At 40.4% G+C, this 24,680-nt stretch overlaps 1 protein-coding gene across 1 annotated transcript; it reads right to left on the reverse strand.

Annotated features, from left to right (window-relative positions):
* Positions 1 to 335: 335 nt before the first annotated feature.
* On the reverse strand, positions 336 to 23,719 carry TARS1 (threonyl-tRNA synthetase 1). The gene is made up of 19 exons (XM_074995695.1): positions 23,564 to 23,719; positions 22,507 to 22,584; positions 21,157 to 21,347; positions 19,326 to 19,449; positions 16,474 to 16,595; positions 16,058 to 16,175; positions 13,878 to 13,942; positions 13,697 to 13,775; positions 12,781 to 12,927; positions 11,848 to 11,946; positions 10,818 to 10,984; positions 7,179 to 7,341; positions 6,951 to 7,088; positions 6,061 to 6,138; positions 3,320 to 3,420; positions 3,114 to 3,218; positions 2,910 to 2,982; positions 1,539 to 1,653; positions 336 to 841 (listed from the first exon to the last, which is right to left on the reverse strand). The coding sequence occupies exons 1-19, from the start codon at positions 23,582 to 23,584 to the stop codon at positions 693 to 695; spliced, it is 2,133 nt and encodes a 710-aa protein (XP_074851796.1). The 5' UTR covers positions 23,585 to 23,719; the 3' UTR covers positions 336 to 692.
* Positions 23,720 to 24,680: the final 961 nt, after the last annotated feature.

The raw sequence follows: 24,680 nt of genomic DNA on the forward strand, positions 1-24,680 counted from the left end.
AAGTTGCACAGCTCAGCTTCAGCATTTAAAATGTTACATGAACTAGATCCCGGGAACCCTCATAGCATTTGGTACTCTAGTCTACTAACAGTCTAAGCCCGGGAAATCAAAGGGTATGAGGCTGTTTGGTTCTATAGCATATGAGACAACCCTGGTGTTGGCAACCTTCAGTTTTGCTCCTGATGCCTCAGGAACAACCTTTTAAAAAGAGACTTTGTCATTAGGTTCCAAACGTTTAGGTTCCATTGGATGGAGATGTAAAATGAATTCCTCTGATTGTGATCACTCTGCTATGCTCTATAATTCATCACATGCCCACATTGAACCTTATGAAATACACATTCATGACCAAAATTTATTATTTTTCTTTAGTAGTCTACAATATTTTAATCCTTCATTAACATTTCAATTTTCCCTTAATTCATATTAAACATTAGTCAACCGTGTTTTTTTTTCTCCCCCCTCCCCAAGATACCAAGAAGCTATACTGAACTGTTTGTGTAAAGTGGTCTTTCCATAGTCAGACATTAAACGTGCCTAACACAGACTGGTGTTTTATGGCTGATTTTTGTTGGCTCACTTGAAGAACTATTTCAAAATCAACAGTGCAAATAAGATGTTAAAATATGATTTAACTGCTTTAAAAAACCTATCATCCTTTTTACACTACACCAGATAGAAAATAAAATCTGTTAGAATTCTTCTTCAGCATGTTTGCTTCGACAGCGTTTCAACTGCAGCAGCCTCTCCACAGTATCAGCCACTGTTCGTTCACCGTGCACCTTGTTATCCCGGGTACGGATATTAACTGTTCCACTCGCCTTCTCCTTTTCACCAACAACTAAACAAAGCCAAAACCCACAGATTAGTAACTTTTGCCCAAGATTTGATCTAAAAATTCAAGAATTATGAAGAACATACTAAAGCTTCACAAGACAAATGAGTCCTACACTGCATCCTCCTTCGTCCCTTCCCCACACTTACAACTACCTTACAACAATTCTAGCCGGTACTCTGGAGAATGAAAACCCCATGACTAACACTGCTTTTGTTTACAGTACTGTTATACCTCAAGTGCCAGAGTCTCCTGTTTGCTGCAACACAGCAACATGAAGCTCTTGGACACACACACAAATTCATTAATGCACTGAGATATCTTTGAAAGCAGCCTCGTTCTCTTGCTTCAGCATTCACTTGACATGGGAACAATCAAGTTATTGCAAATCATTTAATGTGATCTTCAACTGAACCAGTCTCTTGCCCTGCTGAATGAAAAGCACCAAGATATTTCTCCTGATGCAGTGTCAATGTACCAGGTCACTGAACAGCAATCTATTCAGCTAACAAAGGAGCAGAGAATGGCTCCATAGTGAGTAATGCCCTGGCATGTATAGCTGGAAGGATGCTGTCTGTGAAAGAAATATGAGAATTAAAAAGGAATTTAAAGGTATAACCACTGTCTCTACCTCATGCACTCCCTGACAAAATGGGTTAGATCAAATTTCAATGTCTAGGAAATAGGCACACTGTTTCTTTACCTAAGATAAAGTTATACTGTGCAAGCTGAGCATTTCTGATCTTCTTGTTCAGTGTACACCCAGGATCCACATCTACATCAGACATTAATCCAGCATCATGGAACTGCTGTCTGACCTAAGTAATAAAAAAAAAAAAAACAACCTTGTTTGAACTTCCAAACAAAAGCGTACATAGACTTTAAAAGGGACTGTGTGAGGTTCAAGACACACAAAATTAAAATTACATCTCTGATTTGCTTTCATCTGGAGGCAGACATTTAGGCACTACTCCTTGAGTGAGCCCTTTAAAAAAAAAAAAAAGGCGGGAGGAGGCCCACAGGGCTCCAAGATATGGAAGAATGGCTCAGACATGCTCCCCACTCCACACTCTCTAAGTACCCTTACAGATATGCAAGATTTTAGCAATGTTGTAGCCAGGAGAACTCCAGGTCTTTGTGATCAGATGATCCTTTAAAGTTAAGGCCTGAGGAGTTTAACAGAAATACAGACAGGAATATGTGGCTGTGTCTCCACTAGCCCCCCATCTTCAAATGGTAATCCGCCTGATAGGAGAATACTAATAAAGTGCTGTGATGACTATGCAGCACTTCATTAGGCTAATTCTCCCTGCGGCAACTTCCAAGTTGCAGACTTCGAAGTACCAGCATGCTGTGTAGCCACAGGCATTTTGAAGTACCCATACAACTTCGAAGTGCCCTTAATCCCCCCAAAACATTGGGAAGAAGGGTGCTTTTGAAATCTGGGTTTCCTTTCGAAAGAACCCCCTTCTACACGGCTAGTTTCCAATTCGAAAAGAGCACTTGGCACTCCAAGTGGCTGTCTATGCAAATGAGGCACTGAATATTCATCAGTGCTTCATTAGCATTTTCGACCCACTTCATCTACATGCCCCTTCTGAAATAGAGGGACACGTGTAAACGTATACCTAGTGTCTACACAACACAACCGCTATTTCAAAATAGATGCTGTTAAGATAGGGAACAGAGTCTATTTCATAATAAGCCACAGTGAGTCCAATGGCTCTTTCAAAACAGTCCGTGTGTGTAGACACTATTTTGAAATAGCTAAGTGCTATTTCGAAATGCATTCTTGTATGATAGGCTGTGGCCACACTAGCCTCCTCCTTTTGGGATGGGCATGGTAATAAGGGATTTCAGCAGATGCTAATGAGGCACTGCCATAAATATGCAGTGTCTCATTAGCATAACGGTGGCCGTATGTGATTCAAAAGTGCCACTTTTGAAACATACACCGCCCATGTAGCCAGGGGCCTTTTGAAAGGACCCCCCTGATTTTAAAAGCTCCTTCTTCCCAAAACCAACTACGCAACTCACCTAAATCACAAATTTATCTTAGAATAAATGGATTCACCTTTTGTGCATATTCATCACATGTTGGTCCTACTGGCACCACCATCACTTGCTGAGGAGACAGCCAAAGAGGCCTTCAGAAGGAAAACAATTAGGTAATATTTAGCATTCTTTATTAGACATATTTAAATACCCTCTTCCATTATCATGACTGCTCACTCTGTGGCTGGACAATACTGACAAGAAGCTTATTTTCCAACTTTACCATTTGCCTCCATAGTTTTCAGTCAGAATAGCAATCATTCTTTCCACAGACCCTAAGATGGCCCGGTGAATAATAACTGGCCTTTTCTTGTCATCGCCATCATGACTGGAAATAAAAGAAATATTGTAAGCTTATTTATTATGCCTATAAGTGATAGGAAAAAATATTTGTAACTGCTATGAACTGACACTGTTAGTTGCACTCACCTCACAAAAGTAAGGTTAAATCTCACTGGGAGCTGGAAATCTAGCTGGATTGTAGCACACTGGTGATATCGGCCAATGGCATCTTTAATCTTAATATCAATCTTAAAAACAAATCACCCTGTTAATAGAGTCTATAAGATATAGCAATGCCCTCTTAGAGGAAAAGAGATTTTCAAATATCTTCACAGAGTGAAATCTATCTCAGTGCTGAGAAACCACATAAACCTCTATACATTATCTATACCATTCTTCAGCCAAGACCGGACATAAATAACTTATAGGTGCTAGCGTTGAGCCCTCTGGTAGAAATAGATACTGTGGGAGATTCAGTAATTCAAATAAGTTCTGCATATGATTCAGGCCCTGAACCAATTTGGGGCTCTCTGTTTCACTGTCCACAGTTTATTCAATTGTTACATGGGAATAAATTTAAAAAGTCAAATTGAGTAACTATCATCAAAAACCAAGACTTCTGTAACTTGTTGAAAAAAATCCCAAACCTATTTAAAATTTAAAAATTAGATAAAAAAAATGGTGTAGGCTTTACAGCCTACATTTACTTTTTTAAAATCTTTTTCGGCCAATAAACATGGTGCCATTTGTTGCTCAAGTATCTGGATGGCAGGCAGTTTTTCTGGATTTTGAACACTTAATAGTTTATCAAGTTTTATACTTATTCATTAAAGTTCTTAATGGAAGTTTGCTGTTTGCTATTCTCTTTAGTCACCCAATCATGAAATTTAAAAACAACCCATGCACACTTAACAGTCCATCTTTCACTACAGGGAAGATCGACCATTCTGTGGTCAATCTTCTGGAGTTCAATTTAGTGTGCCTAGTAGGGACACACTAAGTCACACTGTCACTCCTAGCAGTTGCAAGGAGTAAGTGAAGTTAATGAGAGAGTTTCTCCTGCTGCATAGAGGGCAGCAAAAATTGACCTTAAACACACCGACTCCACCTTCTGCAATTCCAGTAGCTGGATTTGTGTATCTAAACTTGATTTTATCCCCAAGCGTAGACATGGTCTTAGAGATTACAGCTTGACCACATGCAGAGCTACACCACTTTAAGATGCAATTTTAAACTGTTTTAGTTAAACCAGTGCAACCTACATAGATAACTATTTCAATTTTGCTTTAGAGTTAGCCTTAGGAACAGGTTTAAGCTAATCTGAAACTTATTCACACAAGTATGAACTGATTTAATTGCATGGTTGCAAGCTTGTGTGTAGACAAGATACAAGGTGAAAAATGAACACGCGTAGCCCCAATAGTTTGCTAATGTCCATAAGGTGGAATGTGAACAAATTATTTGGTGAATGTTTATAACTAACACACACTTATAGATACCACATCAGTTTGCTACTGAACCGTGCACAGATAAGTAGGCTAGACTGAACAGCTTATTCAAAACAAGTAGTTTGACAAGTTCGACTCAAATGCCTGTACGGGGCTTATTTCTCTTCACAGGAGAACAATTTCTACTCCACTTCACCAGACTGTTTGAATTGTGAAATTATTTACACAAGAATTTTTACTTCAGGTGGCTAGTGTATAATTAAAATTTGAATATGAGACGCCACAATAACTGCTCATTTTTTTTTTTTTTTTTTTTTTAAAAGTGAGAACTTATTTATCAGAGTATTCCCAATACACCTTAAACCCGTCACAAAAGGCCCAATAGTGCCACCTTCTGTTCATGTGCCCCAATAAATTATCTACTTACTCTTTACAATAAGAAAATTAAAACTGATTGTTTTGTCTCTGAAAACTGAGTTGATTTGATTAACCATAGAACTATTCAGTACAGAACAAGATTTCTGGCATTGGCCACAGTCAGAAGACAGGATACTGCACTAGATGGACCTTTGGTCTGACCCAGTACAGCCACTCTTATGTTTAAGCTCTTGGAAGCTGTACCACCTAATGTGAAAAACAAGACCAACCTTTGCCTCACTACTTTAGCTATCAAGCTATACATGGGAGGGAAAAAATTACAACCCAGGAAAAACAGCTCCAGACTATCCTGAGACATCATAAAGGACAGATGAATTTATTCCTAAAATGTTTCTCTAGGGACAGGCTTTGATACACATGACTTGGCAATACCCTCAGGAATACATTTTATTTTTTTTTTATCCTCCCTCCTGACCAGTGCAGGATGCTTTAATGAAAAATTAAAACTACCCAATGCATCTCACGGAGCGTACGAAGCTAGGTCATGAGGGAGCCTGAAGAACGACTGAGATGGAAGGAAAAAACCAAGGCTGCAGCAGGGATGGTTGGAAGAAAAAAAAAAAACCACCACAACACTATTTACTCTTTCATCTGGATACCACCATGAAGAACAATGATGTCTGCTATTAATCTTCGTCAGCACCAATTACATATTCAGTTAATTTAACATAAGGGTGACCAGGTGAAATTTTATTTCTGCTCATGTGTCCTCACCTGAACTACTTGACAGACTCAGAATTGAGAGGTGACAGATGCATCCTAAGCCTCTCTTGTGATTAAAAACACCATAACATTTATGACCATTTTAGGAACCCCAGAAAACTTTGGGTTTGGAGTACTGTATTTTTCTGATGTTCTCTATGAATCATTTCTAGTGCTATTCCACTTCCTATCCCGCACAAAATGGTGTTCAAATACTCTGCTGATGGAAGTTCTATTATGCTTTTGATAATTGGTTAGTTAAGTAGGAAAGATGCACACATTACATTTTAATTTACCAACCTTTGGTCCATAGAAAGCTCCATCCCCAGGGTTCAATTCCCACTTCTCACCAAATTCATTGAGGCTGTTTTCAAGTTGCTGGAGAAAGAAAGAATACATATTTTTAGGGATTCACTTTGTATTTAATTTGGTATTTTTTTTTCCTTCCATATTGTTTATAGTCTGAGATCAGACAGACAGAGAGAGAGAGTGTGAATATTATATCTTTCACTACTTAACTGTCAACAAAAACCACAAGAAGTCCTGTGGCACCTTATAGAGTAACAGGTATTTTGAAGCATAAGCTTCCATGGGCAAAAGACCCGCTTCATCACGTTGCGTATGACAAAGTGGGTCTTTGCCTGCAAAAGCTTATGCTTCAAAATACCTTTTAGTCTATAAGGTGCCACAGGACTTCTTGCTGTTTCTGAAGATACAGACTAACTTGGCTACCTCTTTGATACTTAACTGTCAACAATGTTCTATTATCTATGGGACCCAAATCTGACTTCCCTTACTTATCCAGTTAAATTCAGCAGTACTACTGTCATGATCAAGTTGAAGCTAGGCTCTTTGATGGTGGCTCAGAATTCAGATCATACTCAAGTTTGAGGAAAAGCCTATCCTACTTTTCTCCTCCTTTTTAAAATAGCCACATTTTTTGGACCTTTGCTTATAAAGAGTTCAAGTTTCATAAATCAACCACCACAGCCTCCATACACTGAAAGCACTTGTTAGCAATGGCACATAGAATTAAAAATGGCTCTACAAACTGAATTGCTTACAGACAGAGTGGTCATCAGTCCAGTCAGAGGCTTATTCTTCCACCACTTGCCTCTCCTCATGTTATTGTCCCACTATTTACAGATACAGCTAGCAGCTCTACACCAGGTTATCATATTACCCATTACCTTTTCAGCTTGATTCCATACTTCAATATCTCCAAGAAACTTTTCAGGACGAGTGGAGAGGTCCAATTTGAAGGAAAATCCAAACACACCATACACAGCTTGCAAGAACTCCAGACAGCTCTTTATCTCTTCTTCAATCTTTACATGAAGACAAATTATATTTGTGGCTTTCTGTTATTTGCACTTTAACTACATAAATATAATACCTTATTCAACAGTATGCTTTACCTGCTCCATGGCACAGAATATGTGAGCATCATCCTGCTGGAACCTCCTCACTCTAGTAAGTCCTGTAAGGGCTCCTGACAGCTCATTTCGATGGAGAACTCCAAAATCAGCCAGCCGCAGCGGCAACTCACGCCATGATCTTGGTCGATGGTCAAACATAAGGCTGAAAAGAAAGTCTTATTAATGGAAATTTATTCAGAATTAAACTGTTAAAGATCCCCAGTGAACAGTCTGATAAGCCAAATGCTAGCAATTCCAGTAATGCTGAAAAATTGCATTCAGCACATAGTCAAACCTAGAGAAAGTTTTCAGGGAAACAATTTCAGGGCTGTTTGGAAGAAGGGAAAACCCCTCTGTGTCTAAAAGTTATACGTGTCAGTCCAGTTGTTAAGAGCTGGCCCCCTTAAACTTCACCTATAAATTTACTTGTTTTACCCATCACCTATCCATTATTTTCTCTTTTTTTTTTTGCCGCCCACCTTCTCAGGCTGTGTCTACACATGCTCCCTCCTTTCAGAGGGGGCACATTAATGAGGCAGTTTGGAAGATGCTAATGAGGCATGGACATGAATAGGCAATGCCTCATTAGCATAATGGTGGCCATGCGCGATTCGAAAGTGCCACTTTTGGAACACGCACCACCTGTATAGACAGGGGCATTTCAAAAGGAATCCCTGACTTCATAAGCCTCTTCTTCCTATTTGGTTTTAGGAAGAAGGGGCTTTTGAAGTCAGGGGGGTCCTTTTGAAACGCCCTGGTCTATATGGGTGGCATGCATTCCAAAAGCAGTACTTTTGAATCACGCATGGCCGCCATTATGCTAAGGAGGTACTGCCTATTCATATCTGCACCTCATTAACATCTTCCAAACTGCCTCATTAACATGCCCCACCCAAAAGAAGGGGGCATGAGTGCAGACAGCCTTAGGTGCATAGCATTTTCCACAAGTTTCTGCCAACTTGTGCAGATCCATTTAGGTTTCTGAATATCACATTAATGGAGCTGGCTTTCCTCTACCATTTTGCATAAAGGTTTCTCTGTGTTGCCCTCTTTCTCTCTATCCAGATGGTATCCATATTGTCACTTTTCTTAGAAAGAGTGCTGGATATTTGGAAAGACTCATTAAAGGATGCCACCATCACCATCATCATCTTCTTCTTACCATATTTGGCTCTTTAGGTTGATTTGCTTTACTTAGAATTTTTAACATGGCAAGAAACTCTTTTCAATGGACTCTGAAGATCTTCCATAGGTATCTACTTTGGAATGAGTACACCTTATCAACCTCTGTTGTGTATCTCCTAACTCTGCTCCAAAAAGGAGGTCAAACACAATGCCTATGTTTAAAAAAAAAAAAAAAATTGCTTGTGTGTCAGTGATATCACTTTTCCAAATCTTTTCAAATTTATGAAGATGTTTCCTCTACTTAATGTTGACTGCTTGACAACTTGCAAGGTGTCACCATTATTGCGCATCTCAGTCCCTACATCGGTGAAAGGCATTTCTATTTCTAGGGTTCCTTTGGGAACAAGGACAGCCATGCACTTTGTCCTCCACTTGTTGATGAGCAAACCAATGTCTTTTGCTGCATCTGCCAAAATCTATGTTTTTTTTTCCCTCCATTAAGATTGTGTTGAATTAAGCAAGACAATTTCATCAGCAAAAATGAGGTCACCTGATCGTGCTTTATCATTTGTTCACATAATTCCTCAGTTATCTTCTGCAGTTACTTTCCTCATGACAGTCAGTGACCCGGGCAAAAAAATAGCAAGTACATAATGACCTGCCATACTTCTGTTGTCCCTGCAAACCACTGATGTCACCATATCTGACTGTACATTTAGTATTATCATATAAAATCCCTTGATTATTGTAATTATTTTTGCTGGTAGTCCACATTATACCAGAACTATCCACACTGTCTCTGGCTACCTTGTCAAAAGCCTTATGGAAATTATAAAACAAGACAAATAAGTTTTTGCCACACCACCTTGTTCTACATTATGTTTGAAAACAGTGTGGTCTGAACGTCATCTCAATACTCTAAAACCCATTTATTTGTTCCTCTCTAACTTGAACATCTATTTGTTTTTTTGATACGTTCCAATATGAAGTTGCACATGGCATTCCCAGGTACTAGACTGATGTGATTCCCCTTGAGTTAAAATTGTTGGAAAGGACATCCTGCTTTGGCTTTACTACTATAAGGCCTCTCTACCTGGCCTGGGCTCTTTTCTTCCTTCCATAGTCTACCACAAAAAGGAACGTGTGGGTACTTATTTTGTCACTTGCTTTAGGTCTCTCTCTAGTAATGTTATCCACTCCAGCTCCCCTGTTTGAGTTTACGGATGGTTTTCCTGAATTTCAACTGTAATGCTCCTAGATCAATATTAAGCTTCACTGGTGGGTCTTCATTGTGCATTTTTAGTAGTTTCACTTTGACAGTCTATTTCAAACAAACACTCTGAAAATATTCCACCCATCTTTTCCTTTTCAGCCTCTTCACTATGATACGTGTACCCGCTTATCTCTTCTAGTACTCCTCTTCACCTCCATTAAGAGCTCTGTATTCTTCTTGCCATTTCCTTGTCTATTCAAGTCATAGCATTCATGAACTTTTACTTCACACTTATTCTGTGTTTCACGTCTGCCCAAATAGCATTGCTCATTCATGCTTACTGTCTAGATTTTATTCTTACTAGAATTGCCTTGGCCCTTTGTAGATACCATTCTCAAGTTTTCCTGCAGAGTATCACTGTCTTGCTTTTCTCCATTTAACTCAATTAGAACACTGATCCTGTTTTTCAGATCAAATTGAAAAGCAGTTTTTGTTTTTGGGACTTTCAATTGTGCATTACTAAGGTGCAGTCTTCTTTTAATGTTCTTCACCTTCTAATGTGTTCTTGAATTTAGCAACACAAAAGTTATGGTCACTGTCCACATCCGCTCCCTTGTACATATCCCTTCCAACAAGCTGCAAAACATTCCTGAAATGGAGACCTGATCTATCTGGTTCTTTCAAGTATTCTCTGTGGAGTTGCATGTTACTTTACAGCTTTCTTCATATGGAAATATCCTACCTACCACAGACTGATTGTGCTGAAAAATACTAACAATCCTTCACCATTCAGGTTCATGTTCAAAACCCAGCTACCCATAACTTTATCCAACCTTCATTGCAACTTCTAACCTTTGCACTAAAATCTCCCAATCTGCGTCTACGCTCCTGCGATCGTCTGGAAGATCTTCTTCCGAAAGAGCGCACTGATGCACAAAAAAGTGGATTGACAGAGTGTCCAAACAGCCCCATCTCTTTCAAAAGAGCAGGCCAGGAATCAAAAATCTGGTGCCACGAGGACCACTCTTTCAAAAAAGGGCCTGCGCAGCATCTACACATACTTTTTCCCCCCAAAAGAAGCTTCTCAAAGGAGATGATCTTCCTGAAATGGGAGTGAAAGAGGGCTTCCAAAAAAGAGCCGCATTCTTTCGACATTGGATAAAAAGAGCGCATTTTGTGTGTGGATGCTCTGTGTGTTCGTTCGAAAAAGGGCCCCACTTTCTGAAAGAACTTGCTAGTGTAGACGTGGCCCCAGTGATTATGACTGGCAATATTTGATTAAACAGATGCTATATAAATACCAGTGTCCTGGGCAGTTCATGGGCTTCAGAGCAAAGATTTCTTTCTCCACCTCAAATGAAAACATGTTTTCACTGTAATGCTGCCAGTGCCCTGATGTAACCCAGAGTTTGCTATTGTAGATATTTGGAGTGACAACCTCTTGGAATCCTCGTTTTCTATACTCGCTCTGAAAGAATAGATGCAAGAAACAGAAGAGTTAATAAGGCAGGCTAGAACAACAGGTCTCAACCTATAACTTGTCTCTTTAGAGCTGCATTTGCAGAACTTGTAACATGTATGACTGAGTAAGAATGAGCAAAGTTGTACTCCTGAAATATGCAAGACAATAACATCTGCCAAAATCTCTTCCTCTATTAGCTCATCACATCCTGGTTTTGATGTTAGGATGAAATTTCACTGTCATGCACCAAACAGGGACTGGCTACAGAGCTTGCTTACATGTATCATTATGATAGCCTTTATTGCTCTCCCAGGAAGGAGAGGATGAAGGGGTAGGGAGTAAGATAGAAGAAACATGTTTCTCCACTCCAGCCAAAAGACAGCAATTGACAATCAGTCTTGATTTATCAGTGACCCAAAATAATTGGGGATGTCTTGTGTTAATATGCTGCAATAGATAGATGTCTATCAGGGATGGTTTAGATAGTACTTGGTCCTGCCATTGGGGCAGCGGGCTGGACTCGATGGCCTGTCGAGGTCCCTTCCAGTCCTAGTGTTCTATGATTAAAATTTGCATTGCAGTATAGCACAGATACACACAGCAGAATGTCACAATGTTTCTCCCACCTCTTTTGCTTTCTTACATGCCAAATTCCTCTGCACTAAATTCAGTAATTTATTAAACTAATATGTATTACACCAGTGTATTATATACACAGCATAAATGTTTTTTTAAGAAGGACCCATACAAACTTTTAAAATTAATCCCAATTTTAGTGTTATATAGATTGCTAAAACCTTTTTAGCTCTGTCTTCAAAACAAAATATGGAGGCAGGGGCGGGTGGAAGGAATCCAGACAAATTACTTACCCTTATGAATTCAGTTAACGTGTTATAGATGTAAGCTCCCTTTGGCAAGAAAAAACAACTGCCAGGACTGAGCTCATGGAAGAAATATAGTTCTTGATCCTGAAGGAAAACATTTAATACATACAGTGTATTTAGATTCTGATTATGCCCTCTTCCTCTCCCAAGGTTATAGTTATAGCGAAGAATAAAATGTTTAGCTCTCACTACACATCACTAATCAAATTACAGTTTTGGTTTAAAAAATATAAATGTACTATAGTGACATACAAAAGACCTGATGAGATTCCCTGTGTAAATATCCTTTGTCATGAGGGTTAGCTTAAGGGTGCTGTTCAGGTTTTTTATTTTTAATATTGATGTTCCTACTTACACCTGCCATTTTACATATCTGTGTGTGAGGTCTTGTTAACTATACCCCATAAGGGTCATCTGATCTGCTTTTACTACTAAGAAGAACTAATCCTGCTGTGACATATTACGCCTCCAAAGCGCTGTGCAAACCATCCACCAGTAAGAAAATCAATTGCTAGATTGTGTTCTCACATTAAGGCAGGAGATTTTAATGAGTTGTAGTTTCATTTCTTGAAATACAAAACGAAGACCCTGTAATTGTCTATTTGGGACTCTAAACTATAAATCACTTTGTTTAAAACAATGCATTTACAATAAGATTATTTTATTGGAGGAAAAAAAACCTAAAAAAAATTGTGGCACAGTATGAACCCCAGAAATACCTTTCAGCAATAACGTAAATCTTGGTGCTCTGTTCAGATGAAGATAGTCACAATCATGCAAAATGTTACTGTATGTTCTGCGAATGCCATCACAATTGAAGTATCACCAGATAATACAGTGAAGGACAGCACCTATTTAGTCACTGTGTAGCTTCTGGGCAGAATTTAACAAAATACAGTACCATCAAGTTTGTCTTACCCGGCCTATCTTTCTGTGATCTCGATTTTTAGCCTCTTCCTGGAACTTCTCCCATTCCTTTAGCATTTTTACATCTGGGAATGAAATTCCATAAAGCCTTTGGAGCGTTTCCATATCAGACTTGCCTTCCCAATATGTTGAGGAATTCTGAAGACAGACAACATGGTATAGTGAAACAAGGAAAACCACTCCTTCCATTATGACTGCACTGTACAAGCTTTGTAATACATTATTTAAGCATACAATACTTTACATCTGAACAGTCATCATTAAAAAAAATGAAGCTGATAAAAGTACTAGGTAAAAAGAATAAGCAGGAATAGACTGCTCTTTTAATCAGAATGAAAGCTAAATGTAAACATTAAAAAACAAAGGGCCAGATCTTGACCATAGCAAAGATGCACAAAGCACAAGTGAGCAACTTGTGTAAATAAGTGGTTTAAACATCTCCAGTGCCAGGATGGAGGGCAGCTTGCGGCACTGACTATACGGTCTTTATCCTGGTGCTGGTTGGGTGCATGGTTAGTCCCCTCCAGCTGCTTCAATTTACAATAAGATGCAAGGGACACTTACAAGGGACAATAATTGCAAACTAGGATTGGCACAGCATATGGGGCACCTAGATATACTCATTTTTAAGCGATATCCCCTCTCCTGCTATGCTTTCAGCGGTTAGGGCAGGCCTAGACCCACATAATGTAGCTGCATTACTGGAAGATCACTCTTACATCAGGATTATCCTCCCTCAGATCAGCTAAACTGAATTTATGATCAGATTTTCCTAGTAGTGGGGCACATAGTGCTAGACCTGTCCCCTTCCCTCCCTCACCACACAATCCCCCTCAAGAGATATGGCCCGAGATGTCTACAGAGAAATATCTTGGTTTAAAATTATACTTAGACTCTCACTGTTTACCTTATGGATTTTTAATGCCTTTATCTTGCCAGTATGTCTGACATGAGGACCTCTGCACAGATCTATCAAGGGACCACACCTATGAAAATACAAAGACAAAGGTTCAGGTAGCCCACATTTTGTTCATAAAAAGTAAGTTACAGACACTGGTATTATAGTGTATATATAAATAATTTTTTACCTGTACACTGTAGTAGTTGGAGTATTAACTTTTTCATTCAGGATCCGACACTTAAACTTATTATACTGGGAGGGAATATAATGGTAGAATCCATGTTAATTCTTCACAAATTGAAACTACAATTCAAATCTCTAGTATCTGTTATGTGTTAGAGAATCTATACTACCAATTTAAAAGAATTCTTCAATGAATGTTCATGAACTAATTCCCTCCTCCTTGCTCCCTCACTCTCCCAGATGGAAAGATATCCTAGGGAATGGAGTAGATATAGAGATGAAAAGATGGGGAACAACTTTCTATGGCACTCAACTGTGTGAGTAAGATCTCCTATGCAGGGCAGACCTTCACAAAGAGATGCAACTTCCATTTTGCTCCTTTTGGAACAACATGGCCTCATCTTAATTTCTGGAGACTGGGTGCCACAGATGAGGGCATTCTTCTGAAAAAGCTTTTAAGAAGTATTGAACGTACACATCCCATATTATTCTCTCAGTCCTCTACCAGGAATATATGTTGGTGTAATATGAAACTTTTGGGTGGGCACATTTCTCAGGCATACCAAAATTAATTCAACTCATTTGGAATTTAACAATTTATATTAGTATTTAAACAAAACACTCAGGCCTCTATTCACAAGAAGGATAAAGGCATTTCTTTTAAAAATAAGTAACCAAATACAGTAAAAGCTCAATTATCTGGCATCCCAGAGGATCCGGGGGTGCCAGACAATCAAACATGCCAGATATTGGAGCCTCTTCAGACCTTTTCTCCAGTGGGGCTCATGAAATAAACAGAATGAAATTCAGTAAGAACAAAATGGGAAATGACTGCCTAGGACAGAGTACTGCAGACTGGAATCAGAGGATCCTAGTGAGCCAACAGTGTAACACTGCGGTTTAAGAAAAAAAACATTGAAAAGTAAATATTCTGGGCTGTATTAGCAAGAGTGCAGTATGCAAACACGAGAGATAATTCTTCTGCTTTACTCCATGCTGATTAGGCCTGAACTGGAGTATTGTATCCAGTTCTGGGCACCACATTTCAGGAAAGATGTGCACAAACTGGAGAAATTCAAAAGCAGAGCAACAAAAATGATTAAAGGTCCAGAAAACATGGTCTATAAAGGAAGATGTAAAAAACTGCATTTGTTTAGTATGAGGAAAAGAAAGCAGAGGGGACATAACATAAAAGTGAAGGAAGGAGAAAGCTTGTCCTCCGTAGCCACTGAATACAGGCCAATATGCAATTGGACCTAATTTGCAGCAAGGGCATTTTTAGTGTGGACAGAGAGAAAACTTTACTGTCAAGGTTGTTAAGTACTGGCATAAAATTGCTGTGGGAGGCTGTAGAATCCCCATCTCAGAAGACTCTTAAAATCCAGTTAGATAAACACATGCTGGGGTGGTCTAGATAATACTTAATCTTGCCTTGAGTGCGTTCAACTGGACAAGATTATTTCTCTAGGTCCCTTCCAGTCCTATGATTTTCATTTCTTCTAAGGTTTGTTCGCTCTGTTGATACTGAGCAAATGGCATTCAAGCAAAAATGCTACAAAACGGCAAATGCTTATGTCTACTCTCCAGCACTGGTAGCAATTATGGTGATTTAATGTATGTCCATCCAGTGGACATTTCAGGATAACACCAAAGAGTTCTTGAAGCTTAAGGCAGTACAGAAATTATTTCACTCAGACTTAATGCCATCCTCATGGCCTAAAAACTGATTTTACAAACTCGCTCAATACAGCTTCCGATACCTGCAAAGCCAGCACATATTTCACATTCCCAAAGAATACCTTCCAGTTCATGTCAACATCCACGTAAACTATATACCCATTTTGGAGACCAGGAAACTTAGCAACAGAAGGACAACATGCCCAATGAGTCCAGTGAAAGAATCAGAACTTCAGTGCTTCAAGAACAGAGTGCCAGGGTTAACTCTCATTTGCTTCACTTAAAAAAATAAAAGCAGGAGTGTGTAAGGGACCTCAGCTTTAGCTATCAAATATCCCAAGTAAACTCTCAGAAAAACTCCCAACTTGGAAATATACTGTCAGTTTTGCTGCACACATTGTCAGCAGTGCATCTTCTGCCAATGTTAATAGCAGAAGTGCAGCTAACGTTCCATACAGAGTTCTTGTATAGCCATAGCAAATATGAAAACTGTCTAGAACAATCTACCTTAAACATTTCAAGTAAAGTTTCCTTCTTAATTTCCAGTCGTTCAAATGGTTGTTTTTCCTTCATGATCTTTTTGCATAAGGTCTCTAATGCAGAGAAATCATTACTGGACACACACCTGCAATAGATACATTGCATTACCTCCTTATAGAAATATCTTCAGTGGTTCCACCAACACAACGTATCAGCTCGTGCACTAATCACTGCAGTGAGGGAAATAATTTTTACTAGAACAAGTGCTGGTCAAAGTACTTTACCCCAGGAGCCAGGGGACACAGGAACTAGATTGGAGTCAGACTCCCCAAAATATGACTCCATGCCTGCTCTAAGGGCAGCAGAGCTACGTGCTGCCCTTTTCTTGTTCTGAATTGGGAGGCTGTAATCCAGCCTTCTGGAAGTGAAGAGAAAGAACCTACCCATCCTCAAGGTACATATCATAATAAAATCCATTTTCTATTGGCGGGCCATAGCACAAACATCCACCATAGATTCGCTCCATAGCTTCACCCATTATGTGGGCACTGGAGTGCCAGTATACCTAATAAGAGTGATAAAAAGGGCATTGAACTTAAGCATTTATGTAAACAAAGCATTTCAAGAGGATATCCATGCAGAAATCTTATGCAGATTTGGGTTTTTTTACAGATACTTGAAAGAAGAGCCAATTGCACAGTGGGAATGATTCACATATCAATTACACCAATAAATCATGAGTAATTACCTGACAATTATACCTGAACATCTTTATAGTTGGTTAAGTTTTGGAAAAACTTCATAATTGTTCTCTCCAATAAGTTGGGGGAGGAGGCATGGAGAGAAATTCACTTAGTTAAGTTGCACAAACGTTAACTGACTAGCCTCATTTACTATCTTCATATAGCATCCATTTTAAAACAGCAGCAATGGAATTGTAATACCAGCTGGGATCCATCAAGAGATTTTGGTGCTGTACCATTGGTCTATAGGACTGCTTGTTTTTTTGTGAAGCTACACACTAACACGGCTACTCTCTGAGCATGCTTGTCACTGAGCAACCGATGCTAGCCAACAAGTGGTGCCAATGACATGGATTTGCCAAGTCCACACACACTTTCAGAGATAGGAACCAAAGTCCTAACTTGTCATTCAGAAACTAGAACCTACTGCCTAGAGAGAAAGGCACTTATTCCTGCAAGAAGCAGCCTGAGTGAAGTGTCTGCCTCGCTCTATAAAAAATGGCCAAAGGAGGAAGAGGAGCTATTACCACCTGTGCCATAGTCTGTTTAGCCCAGTGACAATCACCTGGAATATCAGAGAAACAGGTTCAATTCCCTTCATTGGGCAGAGTTTAACCAGGGGGTTCACAAACCCTCAGGAGTGTGCTGTAACCACTGAGCAATGAGAGAATCCGTTGTGCAGCTCTTTCAGTCTTGCCTGGTGAAGTTGTTCCACTGAGGATAAATACTGAAAGAGCGATGGGAGGTAAAGGGAAACAGATATATATTCACTGTATTCTGGTGGATAGGCCAGATGAGAGACCCTGAGTCTCTTTTGCTTGCTCCAATCCCTTATTTCTCCTCCTCCCAGCCCCACAATTTTGAATGTGACTCAAACTAGTAGGCATACTTAAAAGGTTCCTCACGGATTGGGCCCAAGATGTGGTTTAAGCAGCCAAACACAAAGCTCCTCTCACCTCCCCATAGGTTGTGAATTGCCCCTTAGAGTGGGGTAGCAGTGCTCATGCCACAGGATCTAAGAACTTTTGCAGATGGAAGTAAAATACTAAGTGAGTTTAGGTGCCTGAAGAGGATTAGACTGCATGCAATGGGAGTTTTGTGGTGCTGCACATAGAAACTTCAGTTAACTATGTAGATGTCGGAACTCCATTATCTTCTGAATTGCACCCATAAAATAGAGTCTGAACAATACATTTTGAACATAAGGGCTTGATCCTGAGCCTGTACAGCGGAGTTTGCCAGATCAGACCCTAAACTGTTAACAGATCTTACGTATACAACATGGGATATGTAGCAAACAGTCTAGCTTTCCATCTGATGACTTTCTGTTCGTTTGTTTTCAATTAAAAAAATCAAGTGAAGATAAAAAGGATACTTGAAGGTTAATTTTACAAAGCTACTATTTTCTTAGTTTTGTTAAGAAATTAAAACCAAATCTACATGACTGCACCATGTTTTTAAATGCAGGTCAGGAAGTGCAAAATTGTGCACCTGACCATAACTGTATTTGTTCACCTTGCACATAAACAGTATCATTTCATATACCTTAAATTATACCACATGTGCAACATGGCAGAGGTAGTTAATATGGGAAAACTAACTGAACTTAAGATCTCAGCTATGGTGTTGAGTGCTGCTTGTACTGAATATAATTTTTAAAGGATACTTTTAAAGCGGACTCTTTCCATATTTAATCTGAATAAGTAACCACTGAAATAAACAGTTACATTTCTATTAATGTAAAAAAGACACATACAAAAACCTACACTAAGGTAATATTATATTTATAGGCTTATTCTCACTATGAGAGTCCCAAAAGAGGCAACTGCCATTAATACAGTAAATTCTTCCATATCCGGCAGCCCCATTCAAATATTCTGGATATTAGAGAGGTATACCTGCAATGCATAACACTAAATAAAAAACAAGATTAGATATTAAAAAAAAAAAAAAAAAAAAAAAAATGTATGGAGAGTACTTTATTTAGCAACAACAGTAGTATTGTACACTGTAAACTTACACCGTATGTATTTGTATTTACTTTCACTCTACCATACTTATGGAAAACAAATAAAATTTACTTATGGTTAAAATGCCAGTTAAATCTGAGAGTTCCAGATGACATAATGCCAGATAGGAAAGAGTTTACTATACATGCATCTACTTTCATAAGTAACTGGTAGAAAATAAGGGATGCACTACACCATGAGTGTGTTTACACTAAGAACCAACTTCAGAGTTAGGCACTACATTGAAGTAGCCAGCAGAGAGTTTACACACATTTTCCCTTACTTCAGAGTTGGGCTCCCTACTTTGAAGTCCTTACTCTGTACCTGGGAATGGAGTAGTGCCCTACTTCGAAGGCTGTGTGTAGACGCTCAGCTTTGAAGTAAGCAACTTCAATGTTATTTTTAGTGTAGACACAGCCCATAATTTTTATTCGTTATTCCACAACTGCTAAAGGCATTAATGCTCATTGAGGATAAGTTCAATGTACATTTGAAGTTTGTCATTCAAAGGAGGGAAGAACCAGTTTAGTGGAAGATACTTACTGCTTGAGCATCTTCATCATCAAACTTGAGGAGTTCCAGGGTACAGTCTTCCTCCAATGGTCGGTCTAGATCCCAAACCACTTTGTTCACTTTAGCAATAAGAGTGTTGTCAGCCAAGCCTTGACTAGACAAATAATTTTTATGTCAACTACTGGAATCACCAAATGGAGATACTCTCCCATAACTCTTCCCTACATAGATTTTTAAGAGTGCTTAGTGTTGACTTAACTTTGCTTCCATTGAAATCAGAGGTAGAACAACTACTGACATCAAAAGAACCAAAGTCAAACCAACACTGAGTAATTCACAAAATTTCACACAAAGGATTTTTTTGCTCTGCGTGGGGCGGGGGGAAGAGAGCGCGTGCACACATGAACAGGAAGAAGATAAGTGTAGGTTTTGTTTTCTTTTTTTTTAAGCAAATTTCACACTGTAGAGCACTTATACTAATATTTGACTTAGAGCAGAACTTGCAGAAGGTGCTAATAAGATCTTTATGCAATAGGAGATGTAGCCTTCTTAAAAGCAACTACCTGAAAACTTCAAATAAGTTACATTTTGTCTCCACTTCCAAAAAAATAAAAAATCTTAAGTGGTAAGTTTGGTAGTCACTTGAAATTTAAACTAAAAATAATAAACGCTTGGGCAGATCATTAGTTCAGATGAATTGACTGCAAAAGAGGAAGCCTACCACGAGAGTTTCTGGAGCACTTCCAAGACCTATTCTTCTTTAGTTAATTTCAGCTCAGTCCTACTACAGAGGTTACTTGATGTCTAAAAACCATACCACTATTGTTCGGAAAGATCCACTTTTACCAAAGTCACCCTGAGTTTAACAGGGGCACTAAATGAACATAGGTACAAAGTTTCAAATAAAACAAATAACCTAATCACAACATGGTTAGTATTTTAGTGTTAAAATTTAAGGTCTCCTCATTTTCATGATTTTAACATCGAGCATCAAACTGCAGCTACGAAGTTTTCCAAGATGCCAACTACGTTGTCATAAATGACAATAAAAGGCTTAACTATTTGATACACAAAGGCAGGATATTTGTAACATGCCGCACATATATAGGAAAATGATTAAGGTATTTTTATGAGCAACTCTTATTGAAATTAAGAAGTTTCCCCTACCTCTCAATGCAGAATAGTTTAAGTTATGTGATGTGCTAGCACCCAATCCTGCAAGCACTTCAAGCATGTGAGTAATATTACTCACATGCCTGACTAGTTTTCAACATAGAAGAAGGAGAACTCACATAGCTCTGCCATGGTCAAACTTCCAGAGTTCAATTTAGTGCGTCTGGTAGGCACATGTTAAAAATCAAACTCACTGGGCATCCCCGTGGGCACAAGTACTCCTGTTCCTCGCAAGGAGTAACGGAACTCGATGGGAGTGCTTGCTCCTGTCGACCTCCCACAGTGGAGACAGCACAGAAGTTTGAATTAAGGTATGCCAATTCCAGCTATGTAATTAATGTAGCTGGAGTTGCATACCTTAATTTGATCTGCCCCTTTAATGTAGGCTGGCCTTGTAAAAGCTACTCATATTTATATTTTTACAGGATCCAGCCCATAAATAATGTTTTAAGTTTCACAAACAGCATCTTCATATGGAATGTTTTGAAATAAGAAAGCTGTTTAGTTTGAATTTATAATAAAAGCAAGATTACTATAAACAATGCCTTGAAGAAAATTAAGTTATGCTCAGAAATAAGTAACCTATGATGCTACAAACTATAAAAAAAAAAAAAAAAAATCATCACAGATGCAGTTTGCAGTAGTTGTGCCTGAAAGGGATAGCGTAGGTCATAGAAGTTAATCTTACCTAATTCCACAAGCAACTTGATATGGAGTGGTCTTCCAGGATTTAGCATCTACCCGCTTGCCATCGGGTAATGTGACTTTAATGGGTTTGCTGTCTTTTGCAGCTCTTTCTGCTAGAAGTTCATCATGTTCTGCTTTAAGTTTATGATACAGTTCTAGACGCTGCACGATATATTCAGGCCAGGGATTAAGCTACACATAAAAGAAGGGAAGGAAGGAAGAATTATTCAGTAAAGACTTTCAGTTCTTATGACAAATAACTTTAAAAATTAAGAAGGTAAACTTTTCTAAAGTGTAAGTAACTTGGGAATCAGAATCTAACTGATTTTCAGTAGGACCAAGGAGCCTAAGTCACTAGGGTCCTTATGCAAGTTTTAGACAGCATCCTTCTTCAAAAGAGAGGGGCCAATCTGTTTTTTAGCTGCTTTTTTTGCTAATGCAATGCAACAGCAGTGTGAAATGTACAAATTCTACTGTAGCTTAAAAGAAAATGGAAAAGGCAAGCAGCTGACATTATCACCACAATAATAAATAGGAGCATGGGAAAAGTCTTACAGCACAATGCTGCAGCTACAGAAATAGAAATGCGTTTTGCTTTAGCATACCAAGATCATCTATTTCTGCCTCCCGGGACGGGGAGCACAAACTGTGATTCAATCTTATTACAATAAATCAATTCTGCTAACATCCCACATACCTGTACTGACTGTCATTCCCATCCATCTTCACTTCCTTCTCCCACTTCCACACTAACATGTTTATTTAGCTTCTCTACTCTACCACCTCTTTCCATTTATACCTTCAAAATGTCCCAGAAGTATTGCTAAAGCAATTTCAAACTACATAAATGCAAGCAACTGAAATTAATTTCTAAATTACATACAAAAAGCCCTAAGATTGCTACTTTAAGTTAAACAAACATTGGCTTGCACCTGTTTTATAAATTACTTAGAATTCTAATATGCAAATAATGAAAATTTCAAAAAGTTTATGGTTAAGAAAAAATAAGCTTTACAAGTCTCAACTGCTGTGTATTCTCATTTTCTCAAAGTTAGAAAACTTGAAAGACAAAGGTTACATCATCACTTTCAACTACATCCCTGTTCCTCATGCAAATCAGAAAACCAAGCAAGAAGGTAATTACTACAGACTGCTCTACAAATCCAATGTAACCTGGTGTAGTAGCATTAAAGAAACAAAACTGTTGTGTAGTTATTTCATTGTTGCATATCATTATAACAAATCAGTTGACAGAAGAACACCCATAACTCTAAATATACTGCTCTGATGTCTTTGATACCTCATTCAGCAACACCGAACTGCTTAAAAGCATAAGTGAACTTAAATTTACCTCTGTGCAACCCCCATCACCAGATCCTTCCTTGGTTTTCTTTTTTCCCTGTTCCTTCTTTTCTTCCCCAGCATCTATCTAAAAAGACAAAAAAACTAGTCTTATTCCCTTCTCCAGGTCACATTTATAGCTGTATCACATGTTACAGTTAAAGGAGAAAGTTGTCCGTTGGTCTAAGCACAGCACAATAGAAGTGTTGAATCCTAAAACCAGCTCCGAAAAGGACTCTTCATAGCCTTAGATAGTGTTTTATCTGGTTCTGCAGTTCTAACTGGGCACATAAAACTTGCCAACTTGTTATGAAGAACAGTTAGGAACTTCCCAATTCTAAGGGAGACACTTTCTGCTCTATGCACTTTTCTGCACTTCATTTTATCCTTCACTAATACGCATCAATGACACTACAACTGGCAGCAAACTCCACAGGGCAGGGACTTCCTCTCGCTACACACTTGTAAAACACCTTGCACGGCTGTGGTTCCGTGCACATTTTTGAAGTTAGGGCTGCTCAGAGCTTAAAAGTCCAACGTGGGGAGTCCCAACACATCACGTTTAAATCCCCGGTTGAGAGCTGGCAATTTAAAGAGGAAAGGGAAATAACGTTAGAAGGGACAGAAACAGACGACGACAGTCGCTCGGCGCTGGCCACCGCCCCTACGCGCTGTGTGGCAGTTTCAGTTTGCGTTTCGATTTCCTCCGGCCAGATCCCGCCTCAGATCAGCGCAGTGCGCCAGGCGTGAGCTGGCAGGAGCCGGGCGGGGAGCCGGGCGCTGCGCGTGGCCGACACCTGCCCCGCTGGCGCTGCCGGAACACACGCGCCCATTCACCCGGACCGGGCCACCCGGCTGGAGCGGAGGGGAGGCATCCATGGGCCTAGGGCGCGCTAGGGGCGGGGAAAGCAGCTTGGGTGGGAGCCGGCCGCGCGGCTCACAGGCCGGGGAGAGGGGCATTTTCGGGCCCAGGGTCAAACCCAACCCGGGGAGGCCGCGAGGCCAGAGCCGCGGAGAGGCCGCTCCTGGGGCGGCGAGGGGAGCCCAGAGATGGGCGCGGCACTCACCTGGCTCCCGGCCCCCGCCATGCCGCTGGCTGCTCGCCCTCCGCACGCTGCCGGGTGCCGGCCCAAGGCCACGCGCAGGCCCAGCCGGCTGCGGCAGCTGATGCAACTGGAGGCGCGGCTGGTCCCGCCCCCGGCGGGCGACAGCAGGTTAGGGCCTGGCGCGGGCGGAGCTGAAGGCGGCTGCAGCCCGTCCTGGCCCCGCCCTCAGAGCGGAAGGACTCGCCCGGGCCTGGCTGTGAGGGGAAGGCGGGAGTGGCGGTACGGGCCGGGCTGCTGGACAGAGCCCTGCAACTCTCGGCCTAACAAAGGGCTGGGCCCGGACCCCGGCCCCATCGCTCCGCCTGGCCTGACGTGGGACCTGCCTGAGCCTCGAGATCTGCCCGGGAAAGGCCTCCGGGCGGGGGGAGCAACCCTGTGTGTCTACTCAGCTCATCACAGCCCCTTGCGGTGTGCAGGCCGCGGCGCGGAGCTCCGCCCCAGGGCTGGGAAATGATGTAGGGAGCATTGGGTGGAGAAGGGATTAACTCGGCCACAGGGGAGGTTCCATGATCCCCAACCCAGAGATCCTTCCTGGGCTTTGCTTGCCAGGGGAGCTTCTTAAAGGTCCCCTTCCTCTGCCTTGGTCCCACCCCATCATGCTGCTGTACTTCCCTGCAGTCCACCTCAGTTCAGTAAGATCGGGACCTCTTTTGGACCCACTCTTGTCGAGAGATGGGCTCTTGCGCCCTGCTGAAGAACTGAAGAAGGCTTGGAAACTCATCTCTCGCCAGCAGAAGTTGGCCCAATAAATCCTAATAATGTTTTTCTAATAGCCTGAGATGGACATGGTAACTACAGTGCCCTGTTTTACCAGGACTGTTCTGTGTTGAATGACCAGGATTATGGACCCTGACTCTGAGCCTAGAGGACGGGGTTCAAAGGTGATTTGCACCACTGCGATACTGGGTCTGCCAGTGTGGCCAGTGGCATAAACTAGAGTTACCTAAGAGGCTGTTGTAATTTACACCTGAGCTGTAAAAGTCCATGAAGAACCATCCAGCGGTGTAGCTAGCCTTCTAGCCACACAACAGCCCTCCACCAATATGTTTTACCCTGTGTCCACCCTGAGGCTGGACGG

Source organism: Carettochelys insculpta, chromosome 5, assembly GCF_033958435.1.
Source record: "Carettochelys insculpta isolate YL-2023 chromosome 5, ASM3395843v1, whole genome shotgun sequence".
Taxonomy (NCBI): Eukaryota; Metazoa; Chordata; order Testudines; family Carettochelyidae; genus Carettochelys; species Carettochelys insculpta.

Coding starts and splice junctions, on each gene's coding strand:
- TARS1 (XM_074995695.1), bottom strand. CDS start 23,584: ATGGCGGGGGCCGGGAGCCAG. Junction 10,985..11,847: donor CGTTAACTGAATTCATAAGG/GTAAGTAATTTG, acceptor CTATTCTTTCAG/AGCGAGTATAGAAAACGAGG. Junction 842..1,538: donor ACAGTATAACTTTATCTTAG/GTAAAGAAACAG, acceptor GGCTTTGTTTAG/TTGTTGGTGAAAAGGAGAAG.